Source organism: Oenanthe melanoleuca, chromosome 17, assembly GCF_029582105.1.
Source record: "Oenanthe melanoleuca isolate GR-GAL-2019-014 chromosome 17, OMel1.0, whole genome shotgun sequence".
Classification (NCBI taxonomy): Eukaryota; Metazoa; Chordata; class Aves; order Passeriformes; family Muscicapidae; genus Oenanthe; species Oenanthe melanoleuca.
The window spans coordinates 10,930,651-10,942,717 of NC_079350.1; the positions used below are offsets into that span (position 1 = coordinate 10,930,651).

Below are 12,067 nucleotides of genomic sequence, written 5' to 3' on the forward strand. Positions count from 1 at the left end.
TGATGGTGTGGCCACAGCATTTGGGTGATGGCCTGGGAGGCCCAGCTCTCCACCTACCCCCACTATAGCCCTGGCACTGTCCTCCTATGCCCCCTGCTGAACCCTCCCTTGTCACTCCAGCATGGAGGAGTGTGAGGCCCTCTGCACCCGCCTGGCCATCATGGTCAACGGACGGCTCAAGTGTCTTGGCAGCATTCAGCACCTGAAGAACAGGTAAGAGCCTGGCAGGAGTTCAGTATGCCTTGCATGGGGCCCAACAGCCTGTGTGTGCTGCTGGGCAGGAGGGGGCTGAATCCCTGTGGTTGGGTGACAGTGTGAGACTCTGTGAGAAGATACCAGCACTCTGTATGGGTGCTGCTTTAGAGGTGGACAGGGAAACGGGGTCACTGAATTGCCCTGCCACTGATCTGGTGTCCAGTAGTGGCTGCCTGAGAGCATCATCCCCTTCCATAGGGTGATGGGAGTGCAGATGAGGAGACAGGTCCTCATGAGATGCCTTGTTCCTGTGCAGGTTCGGTGATGGCTACATGATCACAGTGCGCACCAAGTCCAGCCTCAATGTCAAGGAGGTGGTGAGATTCTTCAATCGTAACTTCCCTGAGGCTGTCCTCAAGGTGAGCTGCCCATGGTCGCCATGCTGTCCCCTGCCAGCCCCCACTTCAGGGCACAAGCAGCCTTCATCTTCCATGGGGTAATGAGAGGGAGTCTGTGAGTGAGGGCTAAGTGCCCTCTGTGACCACCCCCCAGGAGCGTCATCATACCAAGGCCCAGTACCAGCTGAAGTCGGACCAGATCTCACTGGCGCAGGTCTTCAGCAAGATGGAGCAGGTGGTGGATGTGCTGGGCATTGAAGACTACTCTGTCAGCCAAACCACACTGGACAATGTAAGACTGGGGACAGCATGGGCAGCTGGATGCTTGTCCCGAGCGCGAAGTGCTAGGCAGGATCTGCCTTTGGGGCAGGGGTTGGAGCTAGATGGGGAATATGTGGCAGCCACTGCACAGCAGGATGTACTAGGTGCTGACTGGCATGGGGTGGAGGTGCCTGCAAATACCTGAGTCTCCTGCCCCTTCCTCCTCAGGTGTTTGTGAATTTTGCCAAGAAGCAAAGTGACAACCTGGAACAGCAGGAGACCAGCCCTAGCTGTGTCCTGCAGTCACCCCTGGAGCGCGTGCTGAGCCTGCTGCGCCCCCGCACCACCCCCACTGAGCTGCGGGCCCTCGTGGTGGAGGAGCAGGAGGACCTGGAGACTGATGATGAAGGCCTCATCAGTTTTGAGGAGGAGAGGGTGAGAGGTAGTCCCTAGATCTGGGTGTTCCTGGTCCCACCTGTGTCTGTGCCACGGGCCCTGGGACTTGGTGCTGTGACACCGTGGAGGTGATACAGTAGAGCCAGGGCTGGGCCTGGGAGGGGTGGGGACTCTTGGAGAGGTGTCTGCTCTGCCACCTGTGACTCTGGCCTTAGATGCCCTGGGTGTACTGGCTAAGAGGGCAGCCCCTGAGCTCTGCCTATCTCCCTGCTCAGGCTCAGCTCTCCTTCAACACGGACACGCTGTGCTGAGACCCTGGGGAAAACCATGTTGTCAAGCCACCAGATCCTTTTGGCCTCTCCCCTCCCTTTGCCCTGTGGAGTGGAGTTGCTGCAGTTGGAGCCACATGCTAGGAGTACACAGTGGGTACAGCAATGCCTGGATGGACCTCAGGAGCCACCACTGGGGTGGCTTTTGCCCCCTTCAGCTCTGGAACAGCATCACTGCATGTTGCCAGCAGCATGGTCCTCAACATGCTGTGGATGAAGACTGTGAAGGAAAGGACATGGCTTGGTGCCAGCACTGCCACCCCCACTCACACAGGCTTGTGAGCGGTGCCTTTGGACACCCATGTTACACTCTGGGGATCCTTGGCTGTGGTACCCCCCCAGGCCTGGCCCCATGGAGCTAGAAGAAGGCTGGCTGCTTCCACATTACCCCTGCCTGATGATGCCCTGGGCACCACAGGGGCAGGTGCTCTGGTGCTTCACCCATGATCGATTTCTGTTACCAGTGGGATGTTGCTGGGGGTCTTGGCCCCACTAGTACATCCTGCCCACCCTGGGGTCTGTTTGCCCTGGCCCTGCCTGGCCTAGGGCACTGGCTTCATCCCCAGGCAGCAGCCCCATTGCTGAGGCATGTGGGGGGGCAGAGGGGTATTTCACAGGGTATTTCACATGCTGGCACCAGCTCTTTCTCTCCTCTGCCCCTAATCATGTCACTCACCCTCAAATCTCTCACCCTGCCTCCTGCCTGCCCTCACCACTTGCTTTCCCTATCACAGGGCATTGCTGCAGCTCTGCCACCTTTCTGCTGTGTCCCCTTCTATGTTGTTTTTGTCCTGATACTTGTTCCTCAGTGTCCAGCCCTGTTCAGGGACCACCTGCACTAGGTTCTTGTTGTTGGGTCACTGGTGGTAGTGGGAGAGGGGTTGCAGCACCCCAGGATGGCTTTGGAAGCTGGTGGCCTTAAGGTACTAAGTTTGGACAGTCGGGCTGGGTGCTGGCACAGCCTGGCAGTGGTGCCTGGGGTGGTGGGGAGGAATGGACTGCAGTAGTGGGACTGGCAGTGTCACTGGCCAGCAGCGTGCACCCCCTCAGCCAGCAGTGCCCCTCCTTTTTGCAGAGGGTCCTGCTGCCTTGTCACCCACAGGGACCATGGCTGATGCCTGCAACTCTCTACAAGCTGCAGCTGTGCCCAGAGGTGGGGTGGCAGCAGGGCCTGTGATGCTGACCCTGCCCCTTGACTGCTGGGTGCCACAGTCTTTGGCAACACCCCAGGGTGGCCATGCACCTACCTGGGGAGCACCTATGATCCATCTGTTCTTTGTGCTCTGATGCCCTCTCTGCCTCTCTGGCACAGACTTGGCTGGAGCCCTGAGCAGCACCAGGCACCTCAGCTGGCAGCCGTGGGAGTTGGGGAGAGGCTGGCTCTGGCCCCATGTGGACACAGGAGCAGGGCCTGACCTTAACTGTTCCCATGCCCCCTTGTCCCATCAGCTCCATATACCACCTGCTATAGATTGTGATACAATATACAGTATTTTCAATAGGGGGAAAACTGGGGGAAGAAGCTCTATTTTCAGATTTTTCAGACCATATTTTTTTTAATGGCATATGGGAAACTGGCTGCATCTGGGATGAGTTGGAGGGTACAATTAGGGGAAAGCACTCACCAGCACACAGCTGCTCCTATGCAGGTCACACTCTGCCTTCCGCAGGAAGTGCTGGGGGACAAGCCAGCTCAAAGTTTGCCCTTTGCCATCAGGGAGAGGGGATAATGTCATCTGTGAGTCCCCAGCTGTCACCTTGGTGGCACCCTGGGGCACCCCAGGGTGGGCAGTGCTGCTGTGCTCTGGGCTTTATCCTTGCCCCATACCTGTGACACTACACTTGCTCCAGGCTCCAGAAGGGCACTGGCATCCCAGTCACAAAATGTCTTCCCTGTCCACCCAGTCTTCCCCCTGCTACCATGCTGTCATCCCCATGGCTTCTGAGGGTCAGTGGAGGTGCCTATACAGTGGATGGCCACAGTTGCCTGCCTGCCCTGGACTTAGGGCTGCCCGGGCACAGTCACTGCTAGAGTCACTCCAAGGGTGGGACTTGGGAAGGTAGCACCCCAGGGCACTGTCCCAGGGCAGAGGTGGCTGCTACCTTAACAACGTCACTTGGTTGAGTTTGGCCCCGCTTCTGGCCTTGCCTCCCCCTGCACGTCCTGCAGGCATAGTGCCAGTGCCATGCTCAGCCCTGGGCATGGGGCCCCTAGGGGTGGGGACGTCTTGGAGCTGCCTGTATATTGCTAATTAACAAAAAGAAGATGAAGTGTGAAAATAATGATTGTTTTAATTAAAAAATAATAACTGGATCCATTGAGGCTGTGTAGTTGGTCATGGGGGGAAATGGCAGGGATAGGTGCCTGGGAGGACCTGGGCTGAGAAAGAGTGGCAGTACCCAGGGTAGGGGTGCAGGATCCTGCTAGAGGCAAGGAGTGCTGGGCACGGCACAGGGCTGTGCCCACTGCTTGTTATCATCCAGGCAGTGTGGGATGGCTGGGGGGTACAGGGAGGAGTGGCAGCAGCTGGCAATGCTACAGCTGCACTTACCAGGCTGGGGTTGGCAGCAGACACAGTGGCAGGGCCCCATGGCAGGGCGTCCTGCCTGTGCCGTGGGGCCAGGCGTGGGTGGGAGCGGGTGCACCCCGAGGAGGAATGTGGACTGGGAGGGGCCGTGGTTTCTGTTGGGGCACTCAGGTTGCAGCCAGCAGCGCACCAGGAGCCGCCACGCAGCATGGCTGAAAAACCCCAAATACAGCTTTTCATCAAGGTGAGGGGGGTCCTCAGGTCAGTGCCCCAGGCCAGTGGGCAGCCCTGGCAAACAACCCTGGCAGCGCTGTGGTGGGATGGCTGGGCTGCCCCTGCCCACTGCAGTGCCGGATGTGGGCACTGGGCAGGCAGGGGGGCAGATAGTGGGCAGAGGGTCAAGCACCGGGTCGGCAATGGGGCTGACAGCAGGCAGGTGGGTGGATAGGCAGCAGGCAGCTCAGGCTTCTCTCCAGGGAACACTGCTTGCTGCTTCCTGCCCTACAGGCACAGGGGCTGTGGGGGCTAAATCTCGGGAGGCTGGACCAGGTTCCCCCCCGAAAGCAGAGCCCAGCAGCCCAGCATCTGCCTGCACCTGCCAGGACCTTCCCAGCCACCGCCTGGCCAGAGCAGTCAGTCTGACTGTGCAGGGCAGGATAGAGCTCGCCTGGGATTGTGGCTGGGGTTCACAGGGCCCCAGTATTACTGTCACCTTCCTCGGGCACATCTCTACTGCTGTCCCCTGCCGCTGCCACTCTCAAGCCCTTGTCCCCCTGGCACCTGCTGTGCCACATGGCTTCTCTGGGTATGGCGCTGAGCCTCTGGGAGCAGGCAGAGGCTAGGAGCTAGTGCCCTGCCTGGCATAGCAGGTGCCATGGACTGCAGCACAGCTTGCCAGGCTGGGCTGGGGCATGTGTCCTATCATCTTCACCCTGTACCCTCGGGGCTGCTGCCACTGAGGCCGTGCCAGGGCGAAAGGACAGTTGAGCTCTCTGTGCCCACAGGCAAGCGAGGATGGGGAGAGCGTGGGGCACTGCCCCTTCTGCCAGCGGCTCTTCATGGTGCTGCTGCTTAAAGGTGTGCCTTTCACCCTCACCACTGTGGATATGAAGAGGTGAGTGGTGTCCCAAGGGGTGCCAGCCCTGGGGCCAGGATCATGTGCAGGGTGGGGGGGTTGATAGGTCCACAACACTTTGGGAAGGGATGTGAAGGGTGGGCACCATGGGATCCATGGAGCTTTTTGTACCTCCCCAGGTGACCACTGCTGCTTGGGGGAGATTGGCAGGTATTTCCTTGGGCACATACTGGGCAGGAGGGGCCTGATGGCACATTGTGCACCAGCCCCCCAGAACTCCTGTTGCTTGGGACACATATGCACAATACAAAAACACACACACACACACACACACACACACACGGTGTTCTGCAGACCCCTGGATATGCCAGGCATCAACAGCATATCCATCTCCCACAGGGCGCTGGACGTGCTGAAGGACTTTGCACCAGGTGCTCAGCTGCCTGTCCTCCTCTACAATGGCGAGCCTAAGACCGACACTATCACCATTGAGGAGTTCCTGGAGGACCAGCTGGGCCCCCCCATGTCAGTGGCTGGTGCTGCCTTGAAAGAAGGGCCCCCCAAAGGGCAGGACAAGCTGAGGGATGAGGGGGCTGACAGCAGATGAGCCTGTCAGCCTCTGCTATCTGCCTCAGATGTATCCATGTCCCTGCAGGTGCCCCAGTCTGGTCCCACAGTACCCAGAGTCAAGCCTGGCTGGGAACGACATTTTCCACAAGTTCTCTGCCTTCATCAAGAACCCAGTACCTGCCCAGGATGAGGGTGAGGAGCAGGTGGGGGAGTACCCCATGCAACCTCTCGGGTGCCACACCCCAAAGCTCAGCCTGCTCACACTGAGCTTTCCCAGTCTCCCCACCCAGTCCATAGCCAGGTCTGTCCAGGCACTGCCCTCCCTATGTGGGCCAGTGTGGCTGTGCCAGGTCTCTGTGGGAGGGCAGAGGCAGTTGCCAGCCTGAGCCACGTGGGAAGAGGCTGACAGCTGCTGCCTGGACACAGGGCTGGGCTGGCAGGAGGCCACAGCAGAGAAGGGGCCCCTTGCCTGTAGCAGGGCTGCACTGACCTGGCCACCCTTCCTGCAGCACTGCAGCGGAGCCTGCTGCGGGCCTTGCTGAAGCTGGATGAATACTTGAGCACCCCTCTGGAGCACGAGCTGGCCCAGGACCCCCAGCTCCGGGCGTCTCAGCGCCGCTTCCTTGACGGAGACCACCTCACATTGGCCGACTGCAACCTGCTGCCCAAGCTCAACATTGTTCAGGTATGCCACGAGCATCCCAGTACCATGCCCTTCTCCTTTACCTGGCATCCCCATGCCCTCACTTCCATCTTGGTGCCTACATCAAACCCCTGCTCCTCTCCCTGTTGTTCTCTCAGTTATGTGCCCTCCAGCATCCCCCTCCCCAGGAGCCCTGGCCAGCACAATACCTTGCCACAGATCCCACTACTCTCTGCATCCCCTCCTGAGTGCCAGCCCCCGACTGTGCAGTGCCAGGAATGTCCCTGGCTCCCTGCCACCCTTCCCAACTGGTGCCTGCCCTGGTGGTAGAGCTCTCCTTGGCACAGTGTCAGGCAGGTCTCTCCCATTCTTGCCTGCAGGTCGTGTGCCAGCACTACCGCCGCTTTGGGATCCCCAAGGACATGTGGGGCGTGTGGCGGTACCTCAACAGTGCCAGTGAAACCAAGGAGTTCAAATACACCTGCCCCAATAGCCAGGAGATTATACAAGCCTATCGTTCCGTGGTCCGGGCACCGCAGTGAGCGGGGTGCGTGCCCGGGTGGGTCAGGGCCAAGGCTGGGCACAGGCAGGAACTCAGTACCCAGCCTGCCCCTGCCTGCAGTGGTTCAGGAGAGCTGTGCCCCTTGCACCCAAATTCCCTCCACTTGCACACAGGTGCTGGCAGCAATCTGCAATGCACTGAGCCCCTGTTGTGCCACCCACCCTTCCTCACAACCAGGACAAGCTCTGTGGCCCCTCAAGCATCAGGATGAGGCCAAGGGGGTACAGGCATGGGCACCATCAGTGCCAAAGCTGTGCCCAGCTGAGGGCAGGGGCAGAGCTGGGGATGACAAGGTGCCCTGCAGCCACTTGCATAGGCACGCTGTGCCACCCAATTGGACAGCAGACACCACAGGGTGCCCTCACATCTGCACTGCGTGAGGGGACCTGGCACAGCTACACAGACCTAGCAACAGAGCTGGAGGGGGATGGCACAGGCAATGGGCAGAGGTTAGTTGCCCCCAAACTCACTACTAGGAAGCTCTCAACAGACTTATGGGTTGTGAAGCAGGGAAAGCCCAAGCTAAGCTTCAGAGCTCCTGGAAATCAATAAAAGCTTTGCAAGCAAGACCAGTGTGAGTCTGGAGTGATCATCTCAGCAGCTCCCGCCTCACAAGGCTTTGTACTGACATTCTCATCCTCTCCCAGTGCCCAAGCAAAGCAGAGGCCACCCTCCCAGCTCTCCAGAGCAGTAGGCCAGGTTCTAACCACACACCCATTTGCAAAAAGCTGGCAGGGAAGGGAACTTCTCTGAGGCCTGGACCTTCATGTTCAGCCGAAACAGGCCCAAGGCTTCCTGAGAAAGGGAGAGGCAGAATGAGCAGACACGCCCAGAGATACCAGCTGGCTAAAAACACTTTACTGGCCAGAAGCAAAGCACAGGTGATCTTTCCATTCCACAGTATCAAAGCTTAATCCAAAACTCCACCAGTTCATGGTAAGTGAGGTCAGGAGCTGGTCCCTGCCAGTAGAGAAGAGCTGCAGGAGAAAAACACACAATGCTGGTGTCCCCTCTGCTCCATCCGTCCTCCCCATCTGAGGGGTGGCTGCCAAGTACTGCTGCCTCTGGCTGTCTCCCTGGGTCAAGGAGCTCAGCAGGTCTGGAACAACAGGGACGCCTCATTGTTTAGACACAGAGGTCCACAGGGCTGTCATCAGGGTACAGGACAGCACCCATCAGGAGTCCTCAAAATTCACTCCAGATGGTGCCTTCTTGCTGGAAAGAGATGGAGGAAACATCAGAGCCCAGAATACCAAGCCCTGCTGTCACATAACTTCAGAGCAGAGCCCACAAGGTGCCCAGTGAGCAGTACCCAGCCCCACACTGACCTTTTGAAACCAGGGTTAATGAGAGACTCCCCTGGGACTTTCCTTTTAGCTGGCAAAGCCAAGTCAGAAGCCCTACTCTTCCTGGGGCTGGGGTCTGCCTCGGTCAGGAACAGACAGGACACAGATTACAGGTTACCCAGGAGCTCTGGCAGCCTTGCCGGTCCCTCCAGAGCCAGAGGGAGCCTCCAGCAGCCCAGCCTGGCAGAACAAGCAGCCACAGAGGGCAAGACAGGGCCAAACTTGGCCTCCTCTCTCAAAGGAGCCATGGATCTGCCGTAGCCTCCACTCTGGAAGCACAGCAAAGCCTGCTCTCCTTCTGAGGCTGGCAATGCCCTGCCTTTGACCTGAGCATCCCAGATACCCTGAGAGCCACCACAGTAAGCCCTGGCCCAGCTCTGCCTGGAAGAGTACCAGGACAATGGGCGGCTGCCAGCAGCCACAGCCAAGGACACCCAGAGTGTCCTGGAGAGCACATGGACACAGGGAGGAGAACACAAAAGATTGCAGGACCAGGGCAGGTGCCCCTGGCAGTGCCTACCTGGCAGGAAGAGCTGCTGGCTCCGGGCAGTGTTCTTCTCAGGGCTGCAGGAAGATGCTAACGTCTCCACTGCTACTGAGACAGGAACCAGAGCCAAAGCTTGTGACAACACCCCCCAATTCTGCACGCAGCACTTCAAGCCTCCCCAGTGAGCTCCCTCCACTGCAATGAACCCCATTCTCCTCTTAGGAACTGCATCCAGACTGCTGCTGCTCCAAAATCTTTCCAGATCCCGCCAACAAATACGTCTGTAAGGTGACTCCACATTTAGGATGCTGGTGTGGTCCTGGCCACGAGGACAGAGCTGTGTTTTCACACAGAGACATACCACTGTGTCCTCTGGGTCCAGGCAGGGTCCCTTCTGCCTGCAGAGGTGTGGTGCAGATCCCGGCCAACTTTGGGAACATGCCAGCCTGAACAGGGAAGTGATGGGCAGCAGTCCATTGGGAAGTGAGAAGGAACCACCTGGGGTGAAGCCCTCTCCTTCTACGGCTGAACTGGGGCATCTAGAGCACTTTAGGGGGGTGTGGGAGTGACGATCCCATGAAGGTGGCAGGAGCTGCTAGCCCTCCCCCTGTTCTAAACCCACCACGGACCTTCCAGGCGCCTCTCCAGGCTCTCGATGCAGCCGGCCATGCCGAACACCAGCGCCTGCAGCTGGCTGCACGCCTCGGCGGCGGGGAGCTGGGTGAGGGCCAGGGCGGGGCACCGCGGCTCCTCCGGCAGCTGCAGCGTGGCCGAACCCCGGCCCAGGCTCAGCGCGGCGGCCCCGCGACCCAGACCGGCCCTGTGGGGAGCGGGGGTGAGGGGAACGGGAGAGAGGGAGAGCCCCGGGCGAGGAGGGGCCTAGGGCGGGGGAGCCCGGGGCGAAAGGATGCCTGTAGCGAGGCAGGTCCCGGGGCGGCGGCACCCACCTGAGCATCGCGCCGTGCTCCTCCGGCGGGCACCGCTGCAGAGGGAGAGGAGGAGGCGAGCGCGTCCAACACGGCCTAGCCTGGGTGCAGATCCATCCCTGCCCCGCCGGGGGTCTCAGCCCCGGGCTCTCCCGCCGCCCCCTGGCCCCCCAGTACATACACCAGCAAGCGCCGGGCAGCCGCCGAACTCCCCGGCCCACACCTCCATCGCGTCGGTCACACTGCGGGAGGAAGCAGCTCAATCCAGGACTGCTCGATCCCCGGCCGGCCCCATGCCCGCCGCCAGCTGCTTCTTCTCCCGCCCCGCTCTCACTAAACGGTGCCGTCGGATCCCCAGTAGCAGAGGAATTGGCCCGTCCCGGCTCGGAGCAGATAAAACGGCCCTGTCGGCTCCGCCATGGCCGTGCCGGAAAGGGCGGTGGAAGGGGCGGGCGGGAGCAGTGGTTCCTGCCCAGGGCCGGGCCCGGCATCCCCGCCATGGTGAACCTGGGCGTGAGGCGGGTGGAGGATGATGTGGCCGCCAAGCACCCGGTGCGTCCCGCGGGGGGGGCGGCCTGGGGGGCCTGTGGGTGCAGGGGGGGTCGGGGCAGAGGGGGCCGGGTGGGCCTCGGGCCCCCGCGCTGACGCGTCTCCTCAGGCGCTGCAGCAGTACGCGGCCTGCCAGTCTCACGCCTTCGTGAAGGGCATCGGCACCTTCCTGGCAGGTACGGGCTGGTCCAGCCACCCCGGCATCCCCCGGGCCGTCCTTGGCCCCTCCCTGGGGGCAGCGGGGACGTCCCGGCCGTGTCCGGTAACCCCGGCTCTGGTCTCGGCAGGCAGCGGGGCCGCCTTCGCAGTGCAGAAGCTGGCGCGGCAGAAGCTGCCGTACACCCCGCAGTGGAGCCTGCTACTGGCTGCGGGTAAGTGTCCAGCCCGAGCGGTACAGAGGGGTGTTTGCCATTGTTATGGGGGCTCGTCTCTGGCTCCAGCCACCTCCCTGTGCCCCAGCCCCCAGGGCTCAGGAGGGTTCGCAGCAGTAGGTGCTGTCCCTACCGAGGTGCTGCTGGCACTCCCAGGAGCATCTCGGCCGCTTCAGCTGCAGGGTCTCTCGGAAGTTACGTGGTAACCAGAGCTGAGACGCAAAAATGCTCCAACTTCTGGATTTACCTGGAGACAGGCAAGTCCCCACAGGAACTCGCCGTGACTGATGGGATGTCTCAGCCCGCAGGTACAGTCATATCTTCCGACTGCTTTCCCTTAGCTTGTCGTGCCTGGTTCTTCCCTGCTGCAATAATTACTTTGCTGTTCCTGTCTTTTAATTAAAGCTGGTGACAGTGTCATTGCCAAAATCTCATTATATTGGCACACTGCAACCAAGGGGTGGGAGCAGGAACACCCATGGTGGGTGGAGCTCACCTGGTTTCATGCCTGCCTCCCCTCCCCTCCTCCGTCCGCCCCAGTCCATCTGTGCACCCAGCACAATGGGATCCTGAGCAGGGCTGTCATGTGGGCTGGGTGCACTTGCCACTGTCTCATGCCCTGTCTGCTTTGGGTATTCACTAGAGCCAGCACAAAAGGCTTATTTGCTGGAAGAGGAAGGAGAAGGGATGGAGGGATTTGCTGCTCAGTCGGGTGGGCAGAACTGGAGGACCGTCAAGACAGGTGCTGCTGGACAATTCTCATGGCTGCTTGCTGCTCTCTCCCACATGTACCTTGAGCTCCCAAAGCTAGGCCAACTTGAAGAGGCTTTATGTGCTTCACCAAGGCTCTGTGGTTCTTTGCCCACCCTTGGCAAACTCACCAGGGTAGTTGGAGGTCCAGGGAACATGTACTTTCTTGTTGCAGAAAACATCCCCAGTGCAGAGGACAGGGACGGCAGCACAACACTGATGAGGAGGAACAGGTATGGCGACGTGGTGGAGTAGCCAGCAGAGCATAGCATGCTGTTTCCATGTCCTGCTTCACCCCCTCTTGCCTGACCAACCTGATGCTGCCCACGTTGCCTGTGAGAGTGATGGGCTTGGTGACACTGCTAGAAAGCTCAGAGGACTTGATCCTACAGTGAGAGCGTGGGGGAGGCACCTCAGGGGTTGCTGTTGCCTGCCCCATGGCCTCTGCGAATTGCACTGGAGGTACAATAAAAGTTGAGAGCTGAAGGCACTCGTTCTGGATGAGGTGAAGGACAGAGCGAGCAGATGGTGAATGTCAGCCTGAGGCAACTTCTACAGTGGATGTTGGAGTAGAGAGCTCTGGTCCCTCTGTGGTGGTGGCAGTCACAGCACCTGGATTGCTCTGAGGCAGCTGCAGGTGCCGACAGGTCTGGGCTAAGTTGTAAAGGCAGAGCTGTTGCT

At 59.9% G+C, this 12,067-nt stretch overlaps 4 protein-coding genes across 12 annotated transcripts in view; 3 read left to right on the forward strand and 1 right to left on the reverse strand.

Moving 5' to 3' along the window:
* Positions 1-3,893, forward strand: part of ABCA2 (ATP binding cassette subfamily A member 2) — a 31,327-nt gene extending 27,434 nt beyond the window's left edge. Inside the window, 5 exon segments of the mRNA XM_056505413.1 lie at positions 121-213; positions 512-614; positions 748-885; positions 1,083-1,289; positions 1,526-3,893. Coding sequence (XP_056361388.1) covers positions 121-213; positions 512-614; positions 748-885; positions 1,083-1,289; positions 1,526-1,561 — 577 coding nt within the window. The 3' untranslated portion in view covers positions 1,562-3,893.
* CLIC3 (chloride intracellular channel 3) lies at positions 1,590-7,526 on the forward strand. Of its 2 annotated transcripts, none has more exons than XM_056505432.1 (6): positions 1,590-1,672; positions 5,112-5,221; positions 5,582-5,707; positions 5,838-5,944; positions 6,262-6,437; positions 6,776-7,526. In XM_056505432.1, exons 2-6 carry the CDS (start codon positions 5,166-5,168, stop codon positions 6,935-6,937), a joined length of 627 nt encoding a protein of 208 aa, XP_056361407.1. In that variant the 5' UTR covers positions 1,590-1,672; positions 5,112-5,165; the 3' UTR covers positions 6,938-7,526. The 2 variants fall into 2 exon arrangements, with proteins under 2 accessions (XP_056361407.1, XP_056361406.1); XM_056505431.1 differs by lacking the exon at positions 1,590-1,672 and adding an exon at positions 3,975-4,351.
* A 267-nt stretch (positions 7,527-7,793) lies between these two features.
* Positions 7,794-10,148, reverse strand: PAXX (PAXX non-homologous end joining factor). Of its 8 annotated transcripts, none has more exons than XM_056505435.1 (7): positions 10,051-10,148; positions 9,898-9,958; positions 9,738-9,772; positions 9,420-9,610; positions 8,824-8,895; positions 8,286-8,379; positions 7,794-8,172 (listed from the first exon to the last, which is right to left on the reverse strand). In XM_056505435.1, the coding sequence occupies exons 1-7, from the start codon at positions 10,134-10,136 to the stop codon at positions 8,133-8,135; spliced, it is 579 nt and encodes a 192-aa protein (XP_056361410.1). In that variant the 5' UTR covers positions 10,137-10,148; the 3' UTR covers positions 7,794-8,132. The 8 variants fall into 8 exon arrangements, with proteins under 8 accessions (XP_056361410.1, XP_056361409.1, XP_056361417.1 ...); XM_056505434.1 differs by having other exon boundaries at positions 8,824-8,898; XM_056505440.1 differs by lacking the exon at positions 8,286-8,379 and adding an exon at positions 9,152-9,236 and having other exon boundaries at positions 8,154-8,172.
* On the forward strand, positions 10,116-11,872 carry TMEM141 (transmembrane protein 141). Its single transcript, XM_056505444.1, has 5 exons — positions 10,116-10,268; positions 10,375-10,441; positions 10,553-10,636; positions 10,813-10,944; positions 11,562-11,872. The coding sequence occupies exons 1-5, from the start codon at positions 10,215-10,217 to the stop codon at positions 11,639-11,641; spliced, it is 417 nt and encodes a 138-aa protein (XP_056361419.1). The 5' UTR covers positions 10,116-10,214; the 3' UTR covers positions 11,642-11,872.
* Positions 11,873-12,067: the final 195 nt, after the last annotated feature.

Bases quoted from the DNA above. Each gene is read 5' to 3' on its own strand.
- CLIC3 (XM_056505431.1), top strand. From the start codon at position 4,316: ATGGCTGAAAAACCCCAAATACAGCTTTTCATCAAG. The intron at 5,222-5,581 runs GTGAGTGGTGTC...CATCTCCCACAG, and splicing joins ACCACTGTGGATATGAAGAG to GGCGCTGGACGTGCTGAAGG. The intron at 5,945-6,261 runs GTGAGGAGCAGG...CCCTTCCTGCAG, and splicing joins AGTACCTGCCCAGGATGAGG to CACTGCAGCGGAGCCTGCTG.
- PAXX (XM_056505434.1), bottom strand. From the start codon at position 10,136: ATGGCGGAGCCGACAGGGCCGTTTTATCTGCTCCGAGCCGGGACGGGC. The intron at 9,773-9,897 runs GTATGTACTGGG...CTCCCTCTGCAG, and splicing joins GCTGCCCGGCGCTTGCTGGT to CGGTGCCCGCCGGAGGAGCA. The intron at 8,173-8,285 runs GTCAGTGTGGGG...ATCTCTTTCCAG, and splicing joins ATTAACCCTGGTTTCAAAAG to CAAGAAGGCACCATCTGGAG.
- TMEM141 (XM_056505444.1), top strand. From the start codon at position 10,215: ATGGTGAACCTGGGCGTGAGGCGGGTGGAGGATGATGTGGCCGCCAAG. The intron at 10,269-10,374 runs GTGCGTCCCGCG...GCGTCTCCTCAG, and splicing joins ATGTGGCCGCCAAGCACCCG to GCGCTGCAGCAGTACGCGGC. The intron at 10,442-10,552 runs GTACGGGCTGGT...TGGTCTCGGCAG, and splicing joins CATCGGCACCTTCCTGGCAG to GCAGCGGGGCCGCCTTCGCA.